At 37.6% G+C, this 21,066-nt stretch overlaps 2 protein-coding genes and 1 non-coding gene across 6 annotated transcripts in view; 1 reads left to right on the top strand and 2 right to left on the bottom strand.

The window, feature by feature from the left end:
- Positions 1 to 9,133, bottom strand: part of LOC101741898 (transmembrane protein 94) — a 40,873-nt gene extending 31,740 nt beyond the window's left edge. Inside the window, exons 1-5 of one of the 2 annotated variants that reach the window (XM_062673273.1) lie at positions 9,064 to 9,133; positions 8,338 to 8,751; positions 7,901 to 8,050; positions 7,574 to 7,830; positions 6,848 to 6,955 (exon numbers count right to left, since the gene is read on the bottom strand). In XM_062673273.1, coding sequence (XP_062529257.1) covers positions 6,848 to 6,955; positions 7,574 to 7,830; positions 7,901 to 8,013 — 478 coding nt within the window. In that variant the 5' untranslated portion in view covers positions 8,014 to 8,050; positions 8,338 to 8,751; positions 9,064 to 9,133. Of the gene's footprint in view, positions 1 to 6,847; positions 6,956 to 7,573; positions 7,831 to 7,900; positions 8,752 to 9,063 lie in introns of those variants that run through there. The other variant, XM_062673274.1, reaches the window with a different exon arrangement.
- LOC119630823 (U6 spliceosomal RNA) lies at positions 4,438 to 4,544 on the bottom strand. Its single transcript, XR_005246456.1, has one exon. It is a non-coding gene; the product is annotated as a U6 spliceosomal RNA (small nuclear RNA).
- Positions 9,134 to 10,037: 904 nt separating the features above from the next.
- LOC101742187 (WASH complex subunit 1) overlaps positions 10,038 to 21,066 on the top strand; it is a 64,938-nt gene continuing 53,909 nt past the window's right edge. The window contains exons 1-4 of one of the 3 annotated variants that reach the window (XM_004921987.5): positions 10,038 to 10,145; positions 14,458 to 14,869; positions 14,952 to 15,251; positions 15,335 to 15,672. In XM_004921987.5, the coding sequence (XP_004922044.1) occupies positions 14,495 to 14,869; positions 14,952 to 15,251; positions 15,335 to 15,672 (1,013 nt within the window). In that variant the 5' untranslated portion in view covers positions 10,038 to 10,145; positions 14,458 to 14,494. Of the gene's footprint in view, positions 14,380 to 14,457; positions 14,870 to 14,951; positions 15,252 to 15,334; positions 15,673 to 21,066 lie in introns of those variants that run through there. The other 2 variants (XM_012690829.4, XR_009975315.1) reach the window with 2 other exon arrangements.

Raw genomic sequence — 21,066 nt, 5'->3', positions numbered from 1 at the left:
TGTGTGACTTGTGTGCTCCGGACTTACCAGAAGAAAAGGATTTCGACATACTCGTAAAATTAGTCAAAGATCATCTAGAACCTGAAAGATCGGAAATAGCAGAACGTCATATCTTCAGGCAAAGAAAGCAGCAAAATAACGAAAGCATTCGTTCCTACCTACAAAGTTTGAAACATTTGGCTAAAACTTGCAATTTCGGCATCACATTAGAAATTAATCTACGCGATCAATTCGTATCAGGATTTTATAGTGAGGAGATGCGATCAAGGCTGTTTGCTGAAAAAGATATAGATTACAAGCGCGCTGTTGAGTTGGCATCAGCACTGGAAGCAGCGGATCGACATGCGATGGCGGCTGGGGGCATTGGGGGCAGCTCACAGGCTGCGTCCGAGAGCGAAGGCATGCATCGGGTCGGCGGAGCGCGCGCGGAGGCTCAATGCGCCTGCAGACGCTGCGGCAAGCTGGGCCATGCGGAGGGTCGGTGTCGGTACAAGCACTACACCTGTGACTCATGTGGCGAGAAGGGACACCTAAAATCAATGTGTCGGAACCGTAAAGGTAACCAAAAGATTGAAAAAAACCGAGGTCAGTACTATTTAAACCATAGTGACTGTGATTCTAGTGATAATAGTTTTTATAACTTAAAGGACCTGATCAGTAGCGAGGGTGAAGGACCATATTACGTGAAAATTTTTGTACAAAATGTTCCATGTAAATTTGAGATTGATACGGGTTGTAAAATTTCGGCCATATCTAAAGCTTTTTATGAAAAGCATTTTATGTGTATTCCTATACAAAGCGAAATCTTGAATTTTAGTTCATATACAGGCGATGTAATTGAGACTATCGGTTATATAATGGTAGACGTATCTTGTGGTCGTGAGTCCGCCAAATTAAAACTATATGTAATTAAAAACGGCGGCCCGCCACTGCTAGGCCGAATTTGGATTAAAATATTAAAATTAAGTTTTCTAAAATGTCATTCGATTTCTGAGACGACCTCGACGGTGGAGGCTTTACGAAACGAATTTCCAGAAGTGTTTGCTGGAGGTTTAGGAACATGTAAATCACGCATAAAATTACATCTAAAAGAAAAGACGCCAATATTTGTAAAAGCGCGGGCGCTGCCACTGGCGTTGCGCGAGCGCGTTGAGCGAGAACTTGATCGTTTACAAAGTGAGGGAGTTATTTACAAAGTAGATAGGTCTGATTACGGCACGCCTATCGTACCAGTCGTTAAGGCAAATGGCGATATTCGTATTTGCGGCGACTATAAAATCACAATAAACCCACGTCTGAAGGATTATCACTATCCTTTGCCGCACATTAAAGATTTGTTTGCCACTTTAGGTGGTGGTGAATATTACACAAAATTGGATTTATCTAATGCATTCCAGCAATGCCTCTTAGACGAAGAATCCCAGCCGATGACAGCGATCACGACACACATTGGTACTTTTGTCTATAAGCGCGTTCCGTTTGGAATTAAATGCATTCCGGAAAACTTTCAGAAGATTATGGAAGAGATTCTAAGTGGTCTGCCGTCAACCGTTATTTTTGCGGACGATATATGTGTAACCGGAAAAAACAGATTTGAACATTTATCAAATCTACGAGCAGTGTTGAGGAGACTCAAAGAAAACGGATTAAGAATTAATTATGACAAATGTAAATTCTTTCAAAGTTCTGTTACGTATTTAGGCTATAAAATAGACAAACAGGGCTTACACACTGACAAAAAGAAAGTTGATGCTATAGTGGCCGCCCCCGCACCTACGAATTTAACTCAATTGAGAAGTTTTATGGGTCTTGTTAATTTTTATTCGAACTTCGTTGTTAATATGAGTGATATTTTGAAACCTTTGTATAATTTGTTAAAAAAAAATGTAGAATGGTGTTGGACAGATAAATGTCATCAAGCATTTATACGAATTAAAAAAGTGTTAAGCAGCTCTCCGGTACTGGCACATTATAACCCAAATTCGCCATTAGTGCTGTCCGTTGACAGCAGCCAGTACGGACTGGGCGCCGTCCTCACTCAGAAGCACATCGACGGCACTGAGCGGCTCGTCAGCTGTGGCTCACGGACTCTCGCGCCAGCCGAACTTAACTATTCTCAGCTGGACAAAGAAGCTTTGGCTATAATGTTTGGGGTTACTAAACACCATCAGTATTTGTACGGGAGACGTTTTGTTTTACGAAGTGATCATAAGGCTTTGAGTTATATTCTTGGAAAGAATAAAGGTATACCTCTAACCGCCGCGAGTCGTCTGCAACGATTTGCTGTAAAGCTAGCTGCGTATGATTTTGAGATCGAATTTATTAGTTCTACAGATAATTGCCAGGCTGACGCGCTATCACGACTTCCACTGGATACTAATTTTAAGAATAATATTAAGGAATATAATTACCTAAACTTCGTTCAAGAAAGCTTTCCACTCAGTTTTAAAGAAATTAAAAAGGAAGTTGCGAAGGATCCTTTACTAAACAAAATTTACGGTTACGTCATGTTTGGCTGGCCCTCTGTCAGTAAAGAACAAGCAGAAAAACCCTATTTTAACAGAAGAGAATCCATACATATTGATCACGGTTGTCTTGTATGGGGTTACAGAATAATAATTCCAACTTCATTGCGAGAGACTGTGTTACAGGAGTTACATGAGGGACATCCGGGTATTGTTAAGATGAAACAATTAAGCCGGAACTACGTATGGTGGGAGACAGTCGATGCGGACATTGAACGTGTATGTGCTCAGTGCCAGGCCTGTCGATCTCAGCGCGCTGCACCACCATCGGTGCCGCTGCACTCGTGGCCATGGCCGGAAGAGCCGTGGGCGCGCCTTAATCTTGATTTCTTGGGACCGTTCAATAACAAATATTACTTAATTATAGTGGACGCTCATTCAAAATGGATCGAGGTGGAAAAATTGAGCTGTACATCAGCCACGGCTGTAATCGCATGTCTCAGACGATTGTTTGCTCGATTTGGCTTAGCAAAAAGGGTAGTTACTGATAACGGACCACCTTTCTCGTCGGTCGAATTTAGATCATATTTAAGTAAAAACGGTATAAAACATTTACCGGTGGCTCCGTATCATCCATCTAGCAATGGTGCAGCGGAAAACGCCGTAAAAACCATAAAAAGAGTGTTGAAAAAGGCTTTAATTGAAAAGGAAGACGACAATACCGCCTTGACAAAATTTCTCTTTATGTACAGAAATTCTGAGCATAGCACTACAGGGCGCGAACCAGCAGTTGCTTTGTTCGGACGTCGCCTGCGTGGAAGACTGGATCTGTTGCGTCCCAATACCAGCTCCATAGTACGAGAAGCACAGCTGGCAAGCGAAAGCTATAATGCAGGCACAGCCGGATATAGGGAGGCTGCAGAAGGAGACTCGGTCCTATTGCAAGATTTCACACAGGGAAAAAAGAAATGGACCCCAGGAACAATAAAAAACCGCTCAGGTCCGGTGACATACAGGGTAACAGCAGATGACGGGCGGGTACACAAACGTCACATCGACCAGATTTTAATAAGTAATAATAGTCGAAAATCACGTTATTCTTTGTCCAAATTAAACAATGATTTCGAGACAAAATCAGTAAATGATAGTGTGGGTGAAGCTCGGGAAAGTCCGGGTATGACCGGAGAAAAGGAGCTCAACTCCAGCTATGACACGGGACCGGAAAGTCCACAACCTGTGACTCCTAGTCACTCGCCGGCGCCGAATGTCTTGCAACCATCGCGTCAGCGCCGTAAAGCTGCTTTAACGTGTATTCAGAGAATTAAGGACCAAAATTACTAAATATATTTACATGTGTGTGTATAAGATTATATACATGTATTTATGACAGGTATACTAGTAATCTAAATGTTGAGAATAAGAACAACATGAAAATTGTGTTTAGAGCCTTATAGGGTTATTGTTCGCATATCATTTAGTTAGGAAATAGCAGTATAAACATCATTTGTGTATATGTATTTTTATGTTAGTTATAATCATACGATATTTGTTTCTTGTGAACACTCACTTTTGAAATTGCCTGTTTTTACTGTCATGTGTAAGCAATATCATATAACGCGTTGTTTCAACCATGTTCTCTCATTTATTCAGCATTCGGGAATTTGTATTCATTAATTTAAGAGGAGGACAATGTTATGTATAGATATTAAGTCACATTATAAAAGGGCAGGTAGTTGCAAAAATAAATCAGTCTGCTTTGGAATTCCGACTTTCATTTGTAATACACAACAATAATTTTGTAGGTTTCATTTTTATTACACGATGCTATTCCTTCACCGTGGAAGTCAATCGTGAACATTTGTTGAGTACATATTTCATTAGAAAAATTGGTACCCACCTGCGGGATTCGAATACCGTTGCATCGCTCAACACGAATGCACCGGACGTCTTATCCGTTAGGCCACGACGACTAAAAAATGTGAAACGCTTCACGATTTTGCGTGTCATCCTTGCGCAGGGGCCATGCTAATCTTCTCTGTATCGTTCCAATTTTAATATATGTACTGCCGAAGCAAGTATGGGCTTAGTGTGTAAGTTAGAATTGCATTGTAATTTGTAACTAACAAAGCCTAAAAGCGTTGAGAGTAGAACAGGTATATGAGGTATATCCATTAGGACGTGTCTAAGACATCGACGAGAATTTCATTAAAATATGAAAGTATTATTATTAATATCGAACAAATCATTTGATTACATTGCCTTAGATTAGAAAGCCTTAATAAAGAAGACTACGATTATGGCTATTTCGAATAATCCTTCTTTGTATGCAGTCATTCATGTCTGTCTCTGCTTTGCTAATATATTTATTGGGCACACTTCTCTTACGATTTAAGCAAGACATAAACAAAACAAGCTATTATGTGCTTAGTGTTAAAGGCTCCATGCTATACGGGCAGGCATAGGCCTCATTCATGCAGGCATACCCATTGTACTGCTCACTCTCTCAGGTCTCACTTAGCAATGAAATATTGATTAACCTTTTTTTTTTTTTTTTTTTATTGCTTAGATGGGTGGACGAGCTCACAGCCCACCTGGTGTTAAGTGGTTACTGGAGCCCATAGACATCCACAACGTAAATGCGCCACCCACCTTGAGATATAAGTTCTAAGGTCTCAGTATAGTGACAACGGCTACCCCACCCTTCGAACCGAAACGCATTACTGCTTCACGGCGGAAATAGGCGGGGTGGTGGTACCTACCCGTGCGGACTCCCAAGAGGTCCTACCACCAGTGAAAAGTAACCTGGTCAGATATATTCTTTTTATTGCCCCTATAGGCAGACCAGCATACGGCCCACCCGATGGTGAGTGGTTACTGTCGCCCATGGATTTCAGCAAAACCAGGGGCAGAGCCGAGCTGCTGCCTATCATTAAGTCTCTACAAGCCTCGTTTTAAAAAGGACATGTCATAGCGTTCGGAAAACACTGTGAAGGGGAGCTCATTCCAAAGGCGATGGCGATACTTGAGATCTGGTAGGCAGCGGCTTGGCTCTGCCCCTGGCATTGCTGAAGTCTATGGGCGACGGTAACCACTCACCATCAGGTGGGCCGTATATTCGTCTGCCTACAAGAGCAAAAAAAAAAAGATGCTGCTTAATCATTTGAGTTTTATGAAAATAAATTATAATTACATTTATGTACATGATTATGTATGTCGCACAATGATAAGAAGAGTAAGAAGAAGAAGTTAGATGGGTGGAAGAGCTCAAAGCCAACCTGGTGTTAAGTGGTTACTGGAACCCATACACCGTAAATGCGCCGAAAAATTGGTCCCCGCCTGAGTTTCGAACACTGGTGCATCGCTCAACACAAATGCACCAGATGCCTTATCCTTTAGGCCACAACACTTAAAAAAAAATCACAAACATTTTTTCATATACCTTTAAGATCTAATGCTCTGGCCAATTCAGATAAATTAAAGCTTTGATACCTAATTTTCAAATGTGTTACTTTTAATTAAGAACTAATAATTGTTGAACTACGTAATTTCCGCTTTGTTCATTTCACAATAACATAGTGGCTTATGCCTTATGAAGTATATTGATGTATATATTGTTTAATGGTGGACGATGCAGCTTAGAACCACTGAACAGGTTTCTATTTCTATGAACATTGCCACTACATTATTATTTACTAAATAAATCTATAAAATGGCTTACAAAATTCAATATTAATACTGAGTATCTATTATATTGTATAGTATACCAATTAGCATATTACAAAAATAGTTGATTTGAAAATATATTGAATCCTGTTATTTAAGTAAATTAAGATAACAAGTAGTTTTCTGGGTAGACATAACAATGATTGTATTAAATTTCAAGATAACTGCCTTACGCTAATGATGTACTGACTACAAGGGCAATAAACATGTTCCAAGAATGCTTACTACTAAAATACGTACTTAATTAGAACTATAATTGTTTTCAGTTTTTATTAAATGTCTGTTATATGTTTTTAATATCTTCACATAATGAGTTCAGGGAACCTGATATTTTTATTTGATGTTTATTTAATGAGTGTGTTAGGAAGAACGATTCCTAAGAATTGAACTCGGAGTGATGTGGGAATAACTCATAGAACTAATTACAATACTGGAACTGGAGTTTTAGAGACAAGATTCTATGGACATAATAGGATGGATGAAGATAATACGGTGAGCAGTGGAACGAGTCATTCCAGACCAACAATTCAGATCATCAAAATCTAGATACTCTCATATGATAATGCAGAGGACAGTAAACTAATAAACCATACTAAGCTTTAGTGCATCCCATTCCTAGTGAGTGATGCGTATATAAAGAAGTCAATAAATCTTGTTACCATCTCTGTATGTCCATTGTAAAGTTACACACGGCGAATATGGTGCACATAGGTGAGGATAATATTCTTCTTTCCATTTCACTCTATTGATAGCGTTAGTCATTGTTTCTGAAATTGGAAAAAAAAAAAACATTATACTACATTAAAAATACTATTCTCAATTATCCTAAGCACATATTATATGGTGATTGGTATGATAGTGAACTAGGGAACCTATATGTTAGTTCCTAGATTTTTTCAAAAACATCGGTTTTTCCTGGTGGTTCATCTTTTTACTGATGGTAAGACCTCTTGTGAATCCGCAAGGGTAGGTACCACCACCCTGCCTATTTCTGCCATGAATCAGTAATACGTTTCAGTTTGAAGAGTGGGGCAGCCGTTGTAACTATACTTGAGACCTTAGAACTTATATCTCAAGGTGGGTGGTGCATTTACGTTGTAGATGTCTATGGGTTCCAGTAACCACTTAACACCAGGTGGGCTGTGAGATCGTCCACCCATCAAAGCAAAAAAAAAATTAAAAAAATTGAGGCAAAAAAAACAGTCTTGAAGAAATATATTGAATTTTTATTATATTTAGGTTTTATTAGTTTTGAAGGATTAAACTAGTATACTATATATTCAAGCTTATCTTTCAACTGTTGTTAGCAGAATTCAGGCTTTTCTGCATTTTTTATATTGCATGACAGCTACCCTGTACTAGACAAAGTAAAAAATATAACTCACCCAGCACTTTTTTTACTCTATGAGGTATTTCATTTTGATATAAATATTCTTCGTTAAATGCCACCAAAAAGTTAATTATTAATATGATTAATAGAAAAAAAGCCTCCCATAACAGATATGCATGGGCCTGTACTGAGACCCCAAATAGGTATGTTAATAATAGGCATACTATGTAAATCAATGTAATTGTGTATGCAACACCCGAAAGTAGAACCTTCTCTGATGAAAACGAAATAATATCACGTGCCAAGCGAAATCTGAAAAAAAAAACAGTGTATTTTTTTTAAACTTTAATTATAGTTTAAAATGCGGATTAGAAATACATACCCAGTGGGAATCTTCTTTTTATATTCTTCAATCACGCCGCTAATGTCGTTGCGTAATTTGATCAGAGCATGTCTAGTTGAATAGCCTAATATTTCTTCGTTGTTATCATCCATAATCAATTATCTTGCGTTGTACATAGTTTAATAAGACCTATATTTAATTTATTAGAATTAAGATGTGTATATTTTACTATAAATTACACTAATAAATCACAGGGATAAACAATAATTTGAAAATAAAACTCGGTTTGCGATCATCAAATACTGCAAATCTCCTTTAATTTGGATAAGTATCATCTAAAACATTGTTATGAAACTTAAAACCTGTTATATTATTAAAGGATATTTTTGTTTTTCTCGAAATCAAACAGTGGTTAATTATGTAAATAAACTGAAAATATTGCGATTCAAAACTGACAACAATGTGACAGCACGAACCTTTTTTTTTAAAGATTTTATGGCAGAGCAGAAAGCAACCGAGAGCAAGCCCCGTAGACCATCAGATCCCAGCAGAGTAAATCAAACCCTGACAACTTAGATCACATCCTGTAATTAATCTATTATTGTGAGATAATGGTCGTGAGATTTAATATATTTTTTTCTTCCGTAGATATTTTTATGCTATTCAAGTTGGGGTACATAGCCAAAAGGATTGCGACTTTAAGTGTAGTTGGGACCGCAAAGTTCTCGAGTTCGACTGCGTACCGGGAGACGTAACATGGGTAGGCCTCTCACAAGATGCACTGACGATCCAATAAGATTCTCGGGGATCTACTGGATGTAAGCAGCGCAGGATCGATCGTTTTGGTGAGACTTGGAGGAAGCCTATGTCCAGCCGTGGACGTCTGTGGGCTGAAAGATCCATAGGGATACATAAATTCTCAACAGTAGTAGTAATATTCTCAATTCTCAATAAACATTATAGACATACGTACATGAACCCTGAAAATATAACACTTTTTTTAACAGTTGCGTAAAAGAAAATCAAAGCGTCAACCCTAGATGTTTTTTGACGGTGGGCAATGTTGACAATGGTGCGGCTGCACATTTCTGTGTAACTTTGCCCGTCATCATAACTTTTGTTATACTTGAGCTACAGCAACGAATCTATCAGCAAAATACTAAACACATTGTGTTACATAACAAATAATTTATTAAACTTACCGGTGTATTCGTTATAATGCACAATTTACTTCCAAAAATTCACAGTAATTGGCCCGCAAAAACTCATCCCTTTTTTGACAAGTGCCGACAGGTAACTGTGACTGTGTCAAGTTAGGAACGCACGCGCTATCCTATGATGTCACAGGTATATTTGATTCTCTACCAATGTTATAAACACTAGTAAGTTTGGTACTTTTTATGATATTAGTTGATTTTCTTAGAAAGTGTGTTTTGGGCAAAGTTTAGCCTCGTGGCAAAGTTGACGTATTTGATGGTACTTAATTTGCGAACCCGTTTGCGCTTCCTCCTACACTTGTTTACGAATGTCTCACGAATTTCTCCTCCTTTTGAATTCGTCAATAGAACATTGAAGAGAAAAAGAGTTTTGAATTCTTTCCCAGACATCATTAACGGCCATGCTGTTTTTATGGGATTTCTTTTGATGAAGATACGCTACACAGTAGACGTCAAGATCTATGAAAATAGCGAAACGTCCGTTGCCTTCGCAATCCTAGGCGCAACTGGTCACACAAATGTGTGGGAGACTACGCGAAGGATCACGGTTCGCGCAGTTTGGTGTCTGTTAAAAAACCACGAATGCAGCGAAAACTTTTCATAATCATTTGCAAATGCCGTCCTACACTTGCGGGTTTGCGTATTCGTGCGAATGTGGGTGACCGGTATTATAATCCATAATCAAACTGCGCAATGCGCAATATTCCGATGCTCCCCACTTTCTACGCATTCATAGAGAATCGATCTATCGACGGGTCGCGCTCAAAGGGTTAATTGTGTATGTACATACATTAAAATAGAAATTAATTGAATACTAAAACCTATGCAGTATTGCACTGTTGAAAGTGCAGAGGAAGGAATACCATTAAATTTTAGACAAAATAGAATTTAAAATGGTAGGACCATAGTGACTTCGGACTCGTGTCCGAAACTTTCCGGTACCTGACGAACTCGCAATTTGCACCCAGCCTTATTCTCTTTGACAGTTTAATTGAATTTGACTTGAACTTGTGTGAAGTTGGCGCTTCTGAGAAACATTTCGACCCGAAGTTTTCTTACTGTTTTATGTAAGTAATTTATTCTAGGCGTAAATTATTTTCAAAACATCATTTTTAAGCAGCATTGAAGGATCATAGCAATACTTGGCCAGAGTCCTGTTGTGTTATCCCAAGTAATGGATAGAATGCACTTAAATGTTGATTCCGCGAAGTGAACGTGTTCAGTGTGTGTGTTGTGTGTCATCGTGTCGGTCGGGATCATCGGTGTGCCATTTAGTTTCTCAGATAAAAACAAGGAATGCAAAGACGTACTCGCCAGTTTAATCTGAACTAGTGGAGAGTGATGATGAAGATATTTTTGCAATGGAAAATCTTTCTGTGAATTTCGGAGGAACGAAGTGGAGTGATCTGCGGAGATTGCTTTTGTGTTTTAAATTAATGCTAATTTGGATTTTGTTGAGTTTGCCGTGTATATTCGCGCATTGTCAAGGCGTAGAAAATCTGTCAGTGGCAGTTTACCCCATGGGTAACCTGAAGGTGCACTATGGAGATTCCTTTGAACTATTTTGTGTGGCTGAAAAGTTCACGTCCGCCGATATTGAGTTTACAATGGGGGGTAAGACCATTCCTTCCGAAGTAGTAAACAGCACAACAATACGGCTTTACATGGAAAAACCCGAGAAACAAGTGAACACTTTTTATTGTCGTAATAAAAAAACAAACAAGATATGCACAAGCAGAGTGGTAGTGGACTCTACACCGATGGCAGTCACTGATTTTTCTTGTAAATCAAAAAATCTCGAGATTTTAAACTGTACTTGGATTGCTCCTGGACCTTTAAGTACGACCCAGAATTATATTACATTTTTGATTGATGGAAATGCTGTAGAACCCAGTACTCCGATCAGAGCGGATCAAACAAGATATTGGAACAGTTGGAATACTTACAGCATACCAAGATATAGACAAATGGAAAACAAGTATTATTTTTATTTGAGCTCGTGCAGTCCATTTGGTTGCAATAATCAAAGTTTTACAGTTGATCATTTCTCTATTGTGAAGCCTGATGCTCCAAGTAATTTGAAGGTAATAAGGAATTACACTAATGGGGTCTATCTACAATGGAATATACCTAATAACATGGTAGATTTATTGCCCTGTGGCGTTGATCATCGCATTGAATATCAAATTGATAAAATTGACAATAAATCTTATTTCCGAAGTGTGGATGCATCAAGTTTACCACCGAAAAATAGAACATATAAATTTTTACTAACAGATCTTCCTTATGCTCACATGAAATATGAAATCAGGATCTACATCAAATCTAAAGCTGCAGTGAAAGAAGAGTTTTGGTCAGACTTCACATATACCATGGTATATACACTTAGCGAGAGACCTAGAAGACCACCAGACACCGCAGTTGGAGCCTTTGATCAATCTTTATATCAAACAAATAGAATGATATACATTTATTGGAAACAACTTGAAGAATATGAAGAGGCAGGTACAAATTTCACTTACAAAGTTGTCGTTCATCATAAAAGCAATTATGAAACTTTGACAGCTGACAACAACAAAAGTTTGAGTTTTGTGGTCTTGGAAAAAGCACCATTTGATGCAATGGATGTCTACATTTGGTCTAGAAATGATAATGGATCTTCCATTAACAGCAGCCATCTGTACATTCCACCCAAAGAAGATACTGAAGCATTAAAAGTTTCTTCATTTACCAAACTAGCTTATGAAAATGGCGCATATAAATTGTCCTGGGTTGGTATAGAACATATTGACAATTATACACTTTTCTGGTGTCAACATAATAGTACAAAAATTTGTGCAGGCCGAATGAACTTCATTGTTTTAAGTGCCAATAAAACAATGCAAGTCATAGAACTACCTAGAGAAAACAGGTATCAGTTTGCCATATCGGCTAATAATGGGACGAAAACTAGTGGCATGGTATGGGCTATCTGTGATATATCTAAAGATGCAATTCCAATGTATGGTTTTCCGGTCAAAATGGACCATGGTATTCCAGGGAAAACTTTTGTAAAGATTAAATGGGCAATGACTTGTACACTTCAAGAAGGAATCATTACAGGATATTTGATCGCATATTGTCCTGCTCTAGATACCACTAATGTTTGTGCAACAAAAAATAAAACTAACTTATACATATCTAATCCTAAGCAAATGGAGATCAACATTACAAATCTTGAACCATACACTACATATATATTTACACTGGCATTGAACACCACTTATGGATTTAAAACAGTAGAAAATGCTTTCACGAGTATGACTACAACTGAAGATACTCCAACTAGTCCAGTTAATATTAATATAACCGATGTGCTTAGTGATTCATTGACGATTTCATGGGACCCACCTATTCATAAAAACGGAGTTATTGGAAAATATGTCATAAATAACTATGGTCAAGAAGTTTATGTAGAAAAAGTTTCAGATAAAGATGAAGATTCAAAAAGAAGGCATATTCGTTTGACTGGCTTACAGGGGTTTACTAATTATTCATTGAGTGTACAAGCATGTAGTACAGCTATAAGCAGTTGTTCGGTTTTGAATCCACATGATGCCCTTTTTGTCAGGACGAGAATAGGTCCTCCTAGTAAAATGAGGGCTCCAACTGTTAAAAATAATCCAGATTTTATTAAGTGGGTTCCACCAATAATACCAGGGGGGACGATTGACCTTTACCAAATTAAAAGGATTAAAGATGAGAGTGAAGCTGAAATAATAAATACTACAAACCTTTCATTTTCATTGATACATTGTGAAGGTGGAGTTGCCGGACAAACTTACCAAGTTAGAGCTGTTAATTTTGATGAAGATCCTTACCACGGTGCTTTAACTGACAATAAGGATGTATACCTACATAATGCTAACTATAAAGGTATACTAGAATATCCTGGAGAATGGAGTGAGCCAAGTTTTGTAAATTGTACAAGCAAAGAACATGTGACACTAACTCTTATTTTAATGGGAATATTTATGATAATTGGTATTATGTATGGTTTTATTAAATGTTACAAGAAATACCGAAAAATGGAAGATATTAAACCAGTTTTACCAAGTGGACTAGGAGTCCCCGAAAAGGATATTTCGAAATATGCTATTGGTGGTTGGAATCCTACAAACAAGGATGAGAAACCATCTTCAGACGAAATGTTGCTATTACCAAATAGTAGAACCACTGTATCTTCAGAATTGAAACAGAAAGAAAACAATAACAGTGCTTCTAGTGATCACACTGATAGTACAGCTTTATCAGATACATCACATGGGCCTGTAGAAAGACAAATCTCCTCATCTGATGATGGATCTAATTCATCACTACATCTTGAAGTAGAACCTACGAGAACAGCTGACAGTAACATCGATGGCGAATCATGCAATTCCGAAACTGAAACATCACAAATACCGTCACCATTCTTTAATGATAATACTTTCAAGAAAAATCCATGTGGCTATGTGCAACAATCTGTAGTGAGTCCTAATACAGGATATGTTCAAAGTGTTCAAGCAGGCGTTACAAACCCACCACAACCCTCATCACTCAGTGCCAGCTCTAGTTATGTAATGGCAGCTCTGTCTCCACCTATATTTACGACACGTGTTGCTCAACCTTGCGTAACGAGTTCACAATCAGCAGGAGGCTATGTGCACCCTGAAGGTGCTCAAACTATATCAGCAATGAATTTCCCGAAATTGGGGCAGACAACGAACAAACTGTTTGGTCCTGAAAGCTTGCCAACAATGCAAACCTTGCCACCAGCGAAACACACTGCAGACAGCAGCTACATTCAACTGCAATCTCTAGATTCCTTGCCCAGACACAAACATCCTGCCCGAAGTACAGTGCCATTAAAGACGCCAGCGTCTACCGGCTACGTCCGCCAAGGTGACGCTGTTATTAATAAGCACCTGAATAATATGCTATCAGGTGTTCATTGTGGCGAAGAATCGGCTATTTTGGATCCTGCAATGTCGCCTGACGCGTACTGCAGATTTTCATGGAGTACCGATCCAGCCAATGACAACATTCATTCGTTACTCGCCGATTCGCCTAGATTAAATTCATCGAAAAACGGAGTCAATCATTAGTGATATATATATATATTTAATTTAGTAACCAAGATGTAAATAATTGACTTTAGGAGCTTTATAACGTGCTATAAAAATTGGACATAATATTATTTTACATTTGGGAATGAATGTGTCTAGTGATAATTCTTGTGCCTTATTAATTTATTTTAGGTGATCATAGGAAGCTTTATAGGTAAGAGTCATATGTTTAAAAACAGGAGAATTTAAAGCGGTTTTAACAGAATCTTATGGACTAATTGGTTTGTTACAGATCTTGATATAAAGTATTCGCTAAACAAAGATTAATTATGGAAGGTATTTACAAAATTAATCTTGTGCCAAGCGACTTGAGCACTGAAGAAGCCATCCTTCAGATTGCTGACACTATTGATAATCTCAATGGGATAGTGGAAGACGTGTTCTCTCGCTTAACGCGGCGAATCAAGCAGAATGTAGATAAAACCGCAAAATTGAATGAACGCATCGAAAACTCTAGGCTTAAAGTTGAAAAACTGACTGGAATGCAGAGAGCCATCAAAGTGTTCTCGAGTGCAAAGTACCCGTCGTCAATAACGCACGAGCATTATCGATCCGTCTTTGATTTGGAAGGCTATCAACATGTGCCTAAAAATGTTAAACTGAGTGCTAAAACTCGGGGGCCATCTGATGATAAAAGAATACAGGTAAGAACGCTTGTCTTTGTCGAAATAATGTTCGTTCAAAATTTCGAGTCATAATTGTTATTGTCATTAATTGATCTCGTAGGAGAAGCTACACTTCTATCATGTTAAAGTTGCGGAACCTAATTCACTCAAGCCCGATGAAGATTTTAGTTTGAACGCTGTTATTGATAACCTGGAAACCATCGGTGAACTTTTAGTATTTAACACCGATGAAAGCCCTTACTTCGGTGTTACCTCTAAAACACCAACCTACAAACCGGTCATCAAGAAATCGAATATTGAAAATAAGAGTCTAATAGAAGCGGCACCTTCGTCTATAATGAAGAAAGACGTCTTGAAGCGCGAAGTAGACGAATACATGTACGCACCTGGGATGGGAATGGTAAGTGAAAGTAGCAAATGTTATTCGGTTGATGGATGCTATGACAAATCGGAGCGTTTTATAACACTATAAAAATTAAACAGGTACCCGAAATGGAGATGCCGTTGGATTTACCGCATCTTCCAGGAATCGCTGAGGACATACAATATACTATCGCGACTGAAGGGTCTATAGCCCCGTCTGTCGTGACGTCACCGGTCACGCCGATCATCGCCATTCCTGAGGTGGAATTACCAGAGTTGCCCGATCTAAAGGAACTACCTGACGTGAAACCAGAGCCCGTGGCTATACCAGATATACCGGACGCTCCTCCGTCACCGGTTCCTGTTAGTGTGCAAGCGTTGCCACCACCGCCGCCCCCGCCACCGCCTCCGCCCCCGCCGCCGCCTATGAAGGAAGTAGAGCTCACACCATCAAAACGGTAAGATTTCTCATATTTGATTAATTTAATCTAGGACAAAAGAACACTTTTGCATACAAATTTCGAGTATTGATGAGGATAATCGTGTACATACTTACCAAACTTATTTTATTTGTTGCGCAACTTTAGGAAATGTTCGACCTCTTTCAAAGTTTTTGCATGATATTGCGGCCCTTCATAAAACTAAAAGCGGGGGCTACAGGACTCTCAGGTTGAGAAACAGTGTACAAGACAATTCTAAAGCAATAAAAACCGTGGAAGCGCAACGTTTTTTGCGTTATTTTACCGTTGATGCTAACAAACCGTGTTGTATTTTAACCTTTGACGGGCCACCGTAATTGTATTAATTACTTACATACACGCGCCATACAACGGATCGATCCATTGAAACTGTGTACACAGTAAACACGACAAAAACATTAAGATTAATTTGAATGTCCATATATTTATCTCTCTCTCTCCTTGACCTTTCGGTCATTTGTGTGAAATCTGATTGGTTATATCATTAATAACAATATTTCTAAAAACTACAAAATTTGACCATGTGTATTATTATAAATCCTGTGATTATTTTTATATAACTAATGAATGCCAATAAAGTTAAACAATCCCAGGTCCAATTTTCCAAGTAAGTAATCGGTTTGCAGTTGGGTTATATTACCTATTTAACGCGGCGGGCTTCGTTGTGTGAGTCTTTTTAAGTCAACCCTACATACGGCCATGAGCTTCTCAAGTTTGCCACTTCTTCTTAGCACTGTGCTCAAAGTCCTTTAGTACCCCAAAGATGGTAGCGTACAAAATAACCTTAGTACGATGAGCCAAGGAATGTTCCGTATTTTTTCTTCAGAATCGTATCTCGAAGGCGCTAATGCAGACCATGTCTGCTTTCTTAATGATCCATGTCTCACCGCCATACAGGAATATTAAGAACTTGAGAGGTTGTACATGCTTAGTACTTGGATCGTGAGATGCATCTTAACTTTGTGTAGCGTGGGAGATAGGGCCAGTATTCGATAGTTTCTCTATATTCTTCATGGTCTTTTGTGTGCGTTTTTGTGTTGGGGATGGGGTGAGGCGGTTGTATGATAGGTACCACTATCCTATCTATTTCTTCCGAAAAGCAATCATGCATTTTCGGGATGCAGAATGTGGTACACGTTAGTCGCATTAGAGTCGACAATGTAGTTATTTGCACGTAATTATACAAATGCGATATAGAATTAGCAATGGAATCCAACACTTGACATTCAGAATGGTTTAATTCTGTGCAAGAAATTACGACTTGTGAAGGAGATAAATGCAGGTGTACCTGTATTATTGTTTGACTTCATACGTTGCTTTACCAAGAATTTTAAATTCAGAATCCATTAATTATTAGATTTTTTTTAAACAGTGACTTTATCTGGTTACTGAATGAAGTATTAATACCTAAAAAGAATATCCCAGCAAGAGGAAAATGTCGGACGTTCAAATAAAGAAGACAAAGTTCGTAGTGCAAGGTAGAGGAGGGAAAAGTTCGTCCGAAGAAGACATGAATGGAGCGTAAAAATGACGATATGAGAGAGAGACAGGACTGAGTGTTGAGGTGATGGCTGATAGAAGAGCATGGAAGAGAAACTACTGGTGGTAGGACCTCTTATGAGTCCGCGCAGTAGGTACCGCCACCCTGCCTATTTCTGCCGTGAAGCAGTAATGCGTTTCGGTTTGAAGGGCGGGGCAGCCGTTGTAACTATACTTGATACCTTAGAACTGATATCTCAAGGTGGGTGGCGCATTTACGTCGTAGATGTCTATGGGCTCCCGTAACCACTTAACACGAGGTGGACTGTGAGCTCGTCCACCTAATTAAGCAATAAAAAAAATTTGCCGTGCCGACCCCACCTAGTGGGATAAGGTGATGAAAAAGAAGCAGAAGTAATAAAGATGACAAAGTTCATGATTGAATGAATGTGAATAAATCATTTGGACTCCAGATTACTTAATTAAAATCTAGATTTAATCTTAATTCATTGTACACTTGTACATGAGGCCTAAGCTTCCGACGATGGGTTCACGTCCCTCAAGAATTTTCGCTGCGTCAACAATACGACCACAGAGACGAAACCGTTGAAATATCTACATAAAATAACGATGATGGACTATAGTGTTTCAGTACCAAATAAATGACGTCAGAATTCTTTGTGGCTAAATTGTGGATTTTGGTGGACATCTGTCAAATTCTAGGAAAGTTCATCATCACGTCAAGATGTCGACGATAATGAACGATGTTATTTCATTTTCATAACCAGACCAAAAAAAAAGTCTACTTAACGTCCCTACAAAAAAGTTTGGTATCTTTTAGTTTCTCCAAAGCTGGGATCAAACGTTAAAGTTGTAGCGTGTGTTTATATACCTGAAGTTTTTGTCTTAACACAAATCCTGGTACATCTGTGCGAGACTTTTTTTTTTTTTTCGTAAACTTGGACAAACATTGCCCTGCTTACGTGCCGCATATTTTTGTATATTAGGAGACGAGCAAGACATTTAAATCTTACCGTTTTCGATTTAATTAATTTTGTCAATGTTGAGAGCATATCTATAAAGATATTTTGATGTAAATGTGAGTTACGAACTAAATCTAAATGTAGCTGAGATTTTTATGTTATGTTTTAATATAATATACAGCATAATATGTATGCTCTATATTATATGTATTATAACATATTAGTGAAGGATAAAAAAAAAAAGAGAATTTGGAACTTGAAGGTGATTAGATCCATCAAAGTAATTTTAGAGATATGTGATATATTTGATAGCACTCGGTTAAGCGACAATAAATCTTATTGAAATTCTTGAATCTGAACCGTGAACGTCTCTCCTTAGTGAATGCTCCGCACTGAACCAAACTTTCAACATACGTTAATCGGCATGGATTTGGCCGGTCTTAATTATTTTATTATCGAATACCTTCTCACTTTGACACTTTCATTTATTTAGTACTTGATGACCCGGCGAACTTTGTTCCGCTACTCAAAGAGGCAATAAATGAGCGGTATTTCGATTTTATCATGGTAAATTTTTAATTTGGATAATTAATATAAATTAAAATAGCAAGTATTTTAATGATACTTTATTGGCCATGTATTTTAGCTGTTATTATTATTATTATTATTGTATTTTCTTGTTCTTCTTCCTATCCTAGTTGCATTACGGCTTCGTCGGGAAAGATTTGATCGTGCCGGTCGCGACATGACTTTCTTAATGATTATCTATCTCGGCACAATAAATAGAAATTCGAAACAAACACATCAACCGGTCTACTTCAAAATTCTACTATAATTAACCATAGACTACATTACGTTTAGCTGTCAGCTGCATTTTGTTAATCCATATCAGTTGCGTTTTGTTATACCACGTTTTATGTCACGTCCCACGGGAACGTGATAAAAATCCTATGTCCTTCTCCTGGTTCTAAGCTACCTCCCCACCAATTTTCAGCCAAATCAGTTCAGCCGTTCTTGAGTTATAAATAGTGTAACTAACACGACTTTCTTTTATATATATGGATTTGATTGGCTTAAATTCATTTAGAAAGAGCAGCACTGAGCGTTCCTCGCATTCACGGACGTCAAAGTACGTTGCGAACTAAAAACGACAAAAAAAAAACGTCACAAAAGTGCGTAATTCATTTAGACTTGTGCTAATTAAAAAGATCGTTAATATATACAATTAATGTCTCATGTACTTTTCTATGGTTGTAGGTACATATGCGTTGTTCGAAGTGAGCGTGTGAAAACTGTGATACGTTTTAAACTCTATAATTAATTATTCATTGAATACGAAATTAGATTGAGAAACATGCAAAAGTGTTTTTGTGGTGACACGAGTAAGAACGGTTCAGTCCATTTCTGTAGCGTATGTGCTATTTTTGTAAAAAGACGGTTTAATTAAAACAAACAATTATGCTTTATAATTATAACGACCGTATTTTTAGCGTACAGTCTGACATGTTATGAATGACTTTGATATTCATAAGTAAAATAGCCATTGAAGCTATCCTTCTTTTATCTAGCACGATTTTTATTACTTTATCCTGTTTGTGTGCAACGAAATCATTGAACGTAATTTGACTCACTTCAAAATGTCTGCTTAAATTATAAATTTAGCTCAATTACCAAATACCGATGACAATACAATAATTCAATAAGTTGGTTTATCCTATAATAATAATGTAGTTTCTACTTTTTGTTTATACTGGCTACAAAAGCGTATTTTTGTGTCATTAGACTAAAATTGTTAATTTAACTAAATAATTTCGGAAAGGTTGACTTTATTGGACAGGCTAACGATACTTTAATCGTTACTCAATAAATAGATCCTTTAACTATTGCTGTTTTGTCATAGGAATACAAACAGTTATCATTTTCACGACTACTCCAACCTTTAAAATAAAACACGTGGTATTTAAACGAGAATGAACTTTTTAGGTAATAGAAGCATCATAGAAACACATTTTTATTCTTATTAGAACGTATCTCATTACTTTTATATAAACTAACACAAACAATATAATATGAAAATCAACAAAACCATTAAACTTGGAACGTAGAGACGTCCTTTAATTAGCTTGGGCGTTCGCCGCACGAACTTAAAGTTAACCTGAAATATGAAACAGGGTTGACGGGTTAATAAAACCTTACGTTACGAAAAATAAATAATATAGCGTATCGTATAGTAATCAATGTTTTGTTATTCGAATGAGATTAACATTAGTGTGACTACTGTTATTTCAGATTAGATGACAAATAAGTTTATAGAACTCGAGTTCCAAAGCCAGTAAATAAATACACAGATTGCAGTAGTTCACTTAATTCTGTATTGCTTTATTTTTAACTCCACTTGTGCAATCTTTAGATATCTGCTCACTACTCAATACACTGTTTTCTGTGTCGTTTTTTCAGACTACCGCCTTTTTTATTATGTCACGTCCCCACTACTGCCATTGCTCCCACCAACAGTGTTGCTATTTGGCAATCCGATAATTGCCTTAACTTTAACATGATACATTTTTTTTTTTTTAATTATTTTACAATAAACCTTACAAGTTATATTGTGTGTATGAGTTGTATGATTTTAATTTTAGCTGAGTCCGTACCAAACTAGAGTCTTCAAGCAAACGGTTTCAAAGCAATTCGATTTTATGTTATTCGTCTCTGAAAATAATGAATTGCAGACGTGGGTAGATGAAAATATGATTAAAATAGCACTCTGTGGCGTAGGTTCAATAGAGTTCATTCGTAACAGAATACTTGCTGGTGTATTTTGTTACTTGTGCTACTGTTACTAAAATACGAACAGTTTTAATACTTAGAATATTTTTTGTCGTTTTGCGTTGTTCGCTATCCCTGGACTGCA

Source organism: Bombyx mori, chromosome 17 (genome assembly GCF_030269925.1).
Source record: "Bombyx mori chromosome 17, ASM3026992v2".
Lineage (NCBI taxonomy): Eukaryota > Metazoa > Arthropoda > Insecta > Lepidoptera > Bombycidae > Bombyx > Bombyx mori.
The sequence above is the reverse complement of the archived record's forward strand: the minus strand, read 5'-3'. Positions and strand labels throughout refer to the sequence as shown.